General features: G+C 59.6%; 2 protein-coding genes across 2 annotated transcripts; one reads left to right on the top strand and one right to left on the bottom strand.

The window, feature by feature from the left end:
• Positions 1–686: 686 nt before the first annotated feature.
• CHLNCDRAFT_54703 (hypothetical protein) lies at positions 687–2,587 on the top strand (the record flags this gene model as incomplete). Its single annotated transcript, XM_005844223.1, has 5 exons — positions 687–925; positions 1,041–1,226; positions 1,424–1,817; positions 1,979–2,176; positions 2,387–2,587. The coding sequence occupies 5 exons, from the start codon at positions 687–689 to the stop codon at positions 2,585–2,587; spliced, it is 1,218 nt and encodes a 405-aa protein (XP_005844285.1).
• A 121-nt stretch (positions 2,588–2,708) lies between these two features.
• On the bottom strand, positions 2,709–5,892 carry CHLNCDRAFT_56335 (hypothetical protein). Its single transcript, XM_005844140.1, has 11 exons — positions 5,632–5,892; positions 5,375–5,470; positions 5,112–5,244; positions 4,953–5,022; positions 4,788–4,861; positions 4,493–4,678; positions 4,269–4,351; positions 3,986–4,165; positions 3,714–3,783; positions 3,521–3,634; positions 2,709–3,047 (listed from the first exon to the last, which is right to left on the bottom strand). The coding sequence occupies exons 2-11, from the start codon at positions 5,461–5,463 to the stop codon at positions 2,793–2,795; spliced, it is 1,254 nt and encodes a 417-aa protein (XP_005844202.1). The 5' UTR covers positions 5,464–5,470; positions 5,632–5,892; the 3' UTR covers positions 2,709–2,792.
• Between the last annotated feature and the right edge of the window lie 108 nt (positions 5,893–6,000).

Genomic DNA, 6,000 nt, shown 5'->3' with positions numbered 1-6,000 from the left:
TGTGAGCACACAGGTGCCACCAATGCCGGCCGAAGAAGAGCAGTCAGATCAGTGCAGAAAAGCCAAGGCCGGCACAGCGCAGCAGGACCCAGTGCTAGCATCGGCGCAGCAACGGCACTGCTGCAGCACCTTAACGTAGAGCCAAATCTCGGGCTTGAAGTCCGCCACCGTGGCATTATTCCAATGCTGCAGGGTTGTGTTGAGGATGTCCCTGAGCATGGTGTCTATTTGCCCGCCAGCATTCGTGTCTTCCCGAAAAAGGTTGAGCACAATGTCGAGGATGGGCAGCTTGCTGCCGGCTGCCGCCTTCGTGCCGCCGCTGTTGCCGCCAGCCGCCGGCGTGGGCGCAGAAGCGCCATCTGGCTTGGTCTGCCCCTGCCCTGGGCTCCGCGCTGCACAATGCCATGCGGAGGCCAGTAGCAGCGCCAGCAGGGCCAGCGTCGGCCGCTGGTTGCTCGGCTCCATGGCGTGGGCGCTGCTGGCTGCAGCCTGGGTGGTGTCAACGTCCCCGACGAGAGTAGACACGCGGGTGAGTTATTCGACTGTACTTCGCGCTGGAGTATAATGCGTGCCACGCGGCAAGTGGAGCCGTTTCGCCTCCCCTTGCGGTTCGCCTCCAATTGCACCCTCTGCCGAAAAACTGCTGCACGCTGGCCATCACGCGGCACCCGTCCACCCAATCATCCATGACGTCGCCCAGCCCCGTCTGCGAGGCCACGCTTTTGGCCCCCGACTTTGCGCGGCTGGATGACCACCGCGCGCCGTTGTGCACTCCCACCCTGCGTGCCCTGGGCGGCGATCACCTGGCTGTCGGCACCCACTCGCTGAGCAGTCCGCACATCGCCAGCCCGGCGCTGGCCGGCTGGACGCCCCGGTTGACGGGCAAGGATGAGGATGCAGAGGAGGGTGGTGGGGGCGGCCCCAGGTGCGAGGCCGGGGTGCGACTGATGCGTTGACCGGAGCTTTGACCGCAGTGCCGCTGCTGGGGTCCTTTCGAGCAAAGCACCCTTAATTCTGCTGTCGCGTCGCTGCTGCTGCAGGCTGAGATCAATCGAGCGCGCGTCACTGGCAGCCGCCACCGCTGCCCCTTCTCTGGCGCTGCCCATCGAGCCGGTGCCGCTGCCGCCCCTCCTCCAAAGCAACTTCCTGTCTGTCAGCTTGCCCACCAACGTTAGCGAGTTTGCAGGTGTGGCAGACTTCAACCAGACCCAGGCAGGCAGCAACAGGTGCGCGGGGCCATTGCTTGCATGGCAGGTGGGCCAGGCTTGGAACGAGTCAGCCGAGTTTGGTTCAGGCAAGATAGCAGTTTGTGGGGGGGGCAATGGATTTAACCCCTGTACGCAGCAGTGTGTAGGCTCGAATCCCAGCACTTAACTTCAGCTCATGTAAACCGCTGGTACCTTGCTCCTGTGCACCTGTGCAGTGATGCACCTGTCGGCGTTTGCGGAATGCCACAGTTACTGGTCAAGGCGGAGCCCACAACCTCGGCAGGCAGTGAGAGCGCTGGCACATGCCAGCTGCCAGCAGCGGGCATGCTCAATAGCAGCGGCGGCAAGCACCCTACTTATGCTACACTGACCGCAGATGGGGTGGCTGCTGCCCTGGCCATGAGCAGCGACATCATGCAGCAGCGTGACCAGGAGCTGGAGCAGCAGCAGCAGTTTGGCACCCACAATTGCAGCAGCAACGGCAACGGCAGCAGGCCTGGCACCGCCAGTGCTTCTGCAGTGGCTGCAGCGGCAGCAGATGAGCTATCGGACAATCGCCTCTCACTCGAGTTTCTGGAGGAAAATGGCTATTTTGACATGCCAATTCAGGTGCGAGTCAGGGCAGGAGGCATGCAGGGATTGATGCCAGATGGAGACAGCAAAGACAACGGCAACCTGGTCAGCAATCATGCAACCCGGCCGCACTCCCCGACCATCTAATCGCACAACATTTGTTGCGTACTTGCCCTGGCCTCTCATGTTGCATGCAGCAAGCCGCGGCAGAGCTGCACGTGGGCGTGACAACCCTGAAGAAGGTCTGCCGCGTGAACAACATTGGACGCTGGCCATTTCGCAAGCGCTCCTCACTCAACCGCCTGATAGAAAAGACGCGCGAGTACTTTGCTGGCGACTCGCAGCAATGCGCCGAGGCGCTTGCGCAGCTGGAGGCGCAGCGCAGCGTGCTGCAGGTGAGTGAACGAGAGCACTAATGCCTGGCGCCATCTTCATTGTGCAGGGCTCTTGAGCTCCCGCCAGCGCATGCTTCTGTGTGGCTGCTGTGGCAGGCATGTGCCATCCACATTGCAGCGAGAGGATTTTTGCCTGGCCCACTTGACTTTGCCTAACCCACTTGAGTATGCCGGCCCACTTGCTACTTGGCCGCGCCCCTCTTCTTGCAGGCGCAGCAGGGGGAGGACATCCCAGAAAGTGTCAAGCGCTACCGGCAGTCCATCTTCAAGCTCGATTACAAGGTCAAGTGTGCGAAACGCAGCGGCAGGTGGCGACAGGCGGTTGAGCATGGCAGCGGTGGCACTGTCGAGCTGTTGAGTGCGCTGGGCCTGCCTCTCCAGCCCCCATCACTCTCACCCGGGCACAATTAGGTTTGGTCAGCCTTTGGAGCCTGGCCTGGCTGTCGAGCTCGATGTTTGCTTCGTGAGAAAACAGTCTTCAGTCAGTGAAACCCCGTCACCATTTCCTTGCCTCCTGAGGAACTGGCATGCTCAACCGCCTTGTTCACAGCTCAATTGATGCGCAAAGACGCAGCACAACGATGCAAATGTAGCAGCTGTCTTCCTTCCCGTAACGTCATCCACCATGGTCTCTGCTGCGGCTCCGCTGCCTATCCTTGCCGCACTCCTGCCGCTGCCACCGCTCCCTGCTGCGTGACCGCTGCCGTTCGACACTTCGGCGGCGCTCTTTGCTGCGCGACTTCCGATGATGATGCTGCCGGCTGCGCTCAGGCCGTTGCTCGCGATGCGGCTTCTTCTGCCTCTTCATCGTAGCCTCCTCTCGCTGCCTATCCCTGTTACGTGATTGACGCTGCAGCTCTCTATCCGCCACCTGGAATAACACACCAGAAATGCTTTTTAGGCAATTGAAGGGAAGCACTCCTGAAGCTCATGCGCATGCGCCCCTCCCCTCCTTTCCATGTTGGCCAATGCTGCGGCAAGGTGCTCAGTGCTTGTAAGCCCACCTGTACTAGCTGCTCCTGCTCATCTCCAAGCAGTAGGCTGTACCTACCACGCCTCCCGCCACGCTCTTGGCTGCTCATGGGCAGGTAGCGGTCCTTGAGCTCAAACCTCCCCGAAGGCCCTGCAGCGAGAGATGCAGGGACAGGGGCACAGGCGCTGCACAGGCGCTGGGTAGGGGCACAGGGTTTGCTCAGCATACACCCAAGATAAAACTCGATTAAGGATGGCACAAAAATCGCGCACAGGCCGGACCCAGGCTACATGCGCCCCTGCTAGGCTTTGGGCCCCACCCGCATCCGCCTGCTGACGCTGGTGTGTGTCTGCCTCTGATGCTAGATCCACGTTGCCTTTGCGCCCAAAGCGCTTGAACTGCTTCCACAGGTGGCTCACGCTCTGGGAGAAGTCCACCTTGATGCGCCGGTCGTCGATGAGCACGTTGTTCATCTTGAAGTACGCCTGCTTTAGCATCAGCAAGGGCACATTAAATGCATTGTGTGCAGACGAGGAGAATGGCAGGTCATGAATGCAATCATACCTGCTCGCATGACTCCTCACTGTCAAACCCAATGAAGCCATAATTGAGGCTGTCGCCCGTCTTCCAGTCCCTGCAGATTGCATGGCAGTGGGGTGTCTCATGGCATCATCTCTGGGTGTGCTGTGCACGTCTGGAACACTTGGAACCATGTGAACTAGCATGCACTGGCTGTGCTGGCCGCCCTCACAGCCAGATTCACTCACAATTCACCAATCACAGAAGTGGGCAAGCGGGAAGAAGAGCGATGGAGTCGTGCCCATGCCACGCTTCACCTGATGATGTCGCAGGAGGTAATAGTGCCGAAGCGGGAGAAAATAATCTCCAGGTCCTCCTCGGTGGTCACCGGGTTGAGCTTGCAGATGAACAACATGTTGGGCGGCGGCTTGGCGTCGGCCTCTGGCAGGTCCCCAATCATCTCCAGCACAACCGCGCGGTTGTGTGCCTCCTTCTCCCTGAAGCCACAGAGCCAGGCAGCATCTGTGAGCGAGGGTGGATAACCTTCTCACGATGCAAGCTAAAGTCTCCCCAAAAGCACACCAACCCCTGACTATCTACCTGTTGGCCCTCTCGATCTCATCCAGGTCCCGCGTCTCCTCTTCAGGCACCCAGTCATCCTCCAATCGCCCATCGTCGGCAAACTACAGACTAGACAGGCAGTCAAACCGTTCATTTGAACCAGCTGTGGTACCACACGCCACTAGTTGATTGGTGCTCTGAGTGCAAAGCCTGAACTATCTGAGCCGCCAACATGCTGCCAGCTGTCTGTCACCAACGCACACCTGGGGCTGCGGCGAGGCATCGGGAATGTGTTGTTCCAAGCCGCGCGGGTCTGGCATGGGGTCATCCAAGATGATGGTGTGCCGGATGCGGATGTTTTGCAGCGGGCGTCCATCATCGTCGCAGGGCGCCGTGTCAACGGCCTCCAGCACGTCCAGACCCTCGGCAACCTCGCCAAAGATGGTGTGCTGCAGCAGATACCTGGGAGCTGATTGGAATGAGAGAAGGCAGCACGAGCATGGAATGCTGGTGCTGACGGTGCGAGCATGGACTTTGGACTGCTGACGGCCACCGCACCTTTCCGTCCAGGCTGTGCAGGTCCTCGCCAGTGGTAATGTAGAACTGGGATCCGTTCATGTCCTTGCCAGCACCTGCATAGCATGTGCGGAGGTTGAAAACAGTAACATGTTTAAGGGCCCAGAGAGCGCAGCCAGGGCACTGTTACCATAGCATCCCACTCACCCGCCATGCCCAGCAGGCCCCTCTTCATGTGCTTCAGGTTGGGGTGAATCTCATCCTCAAAAAAACGCGCCTGCAGTGTGGAGGCACCAGGCCCAATTGTGTGGAGGTCTCTGTGCCGCATCAGCAACTACCAAAGAACAGGTCCCTGCAAAATCACACCTGCTCGCCATAGAGCACGCCCCAAACGGACTCGCCGCCCTTGCCGGTGTTGGTGGGGTCACCGCTCTGCGCGATAAAGTTGCGCTGCACGTTGTAAAACAGGCAGTTGTTGTAGTACTTGATCTTGCACAGCCTGTGAGTTGAGTAAAGGGAAGAAGTGACCAAGGAGATTATTTTGTCGCGCCAAAGCTGCACTGTGACACACACCCAAAAATGGTAATATGAGTGTTCTGCACGGGGTGGGCCCAGGATAACGGTCTCACTTTAAAAAATTGGTGGCGGCCCTGGGGCACTCGTCCACGTACAGATCCAACACCAGGTCGCCCTTGCTGGTCTCGATGATGACGCTCATTCCACAACTGCACGCCCATTTACAGTGACACGTCAATGCAGAGTGTGTGTCGTGTCATGCAACACGAGCGGGCGAGCGGGCGACGTGAAGGTGGCCGCCAAGTTGCCACGTGCCCACCTGGGTTGCAGCTGCTCCGCGCGGCAACATATCTGGGCGGCGGCGGCTCACCTGCTGTAACGGCGGCAAAGGGTGGGCGTGCCAGAGGCCCTGGCTATGCTCAAACTTGTCGACTTTGCAGGCGATGCTGGCTGCTCGCCGGTTGTGCGCCGCGGCCCAGGTAGAGTGGTCGGGCTGAGAGGGCTCAACTGCAAGTCGCTGCTGCCGCTTGAATCAGGCTCCCGACAGCTGCTTAAGGGCGCTGAAGCGAATGATTGAGCCACGTTCGGCCTTCAGATCATTTGTGTTGAGGGGAGCAGGAGGACGTCAAACGAGCGCACCCTACCATGCTGACTGCTCCATTGAACATGTGCGCAATGTGCAGCCAGCATCATTGCCAGGCGGGCGCCAGGCGGGCAGGCGCCGACATGCTGCAACAGC

This window comes from Chlorella variabilis (genome assembly GCF_000147415.1).
Source record: "Chlorella variabilis unplaced genomic scaffold CHLNCscaffold_24, whole genome shotgun sequence".
Classification (NCBI taxonomy): domain Eukaryota; kingdom Viridiplantae; phylum Chlorophyta; class Trebouxiophyceae; order Chlorellales; family Chlorellaceae; genus Chlorella; species Chlorella variabilis.
Note: the sequence above shows the minus strand (reverse complement) of the source record. Positions and strands in the feature narration are given on the sequence as shown.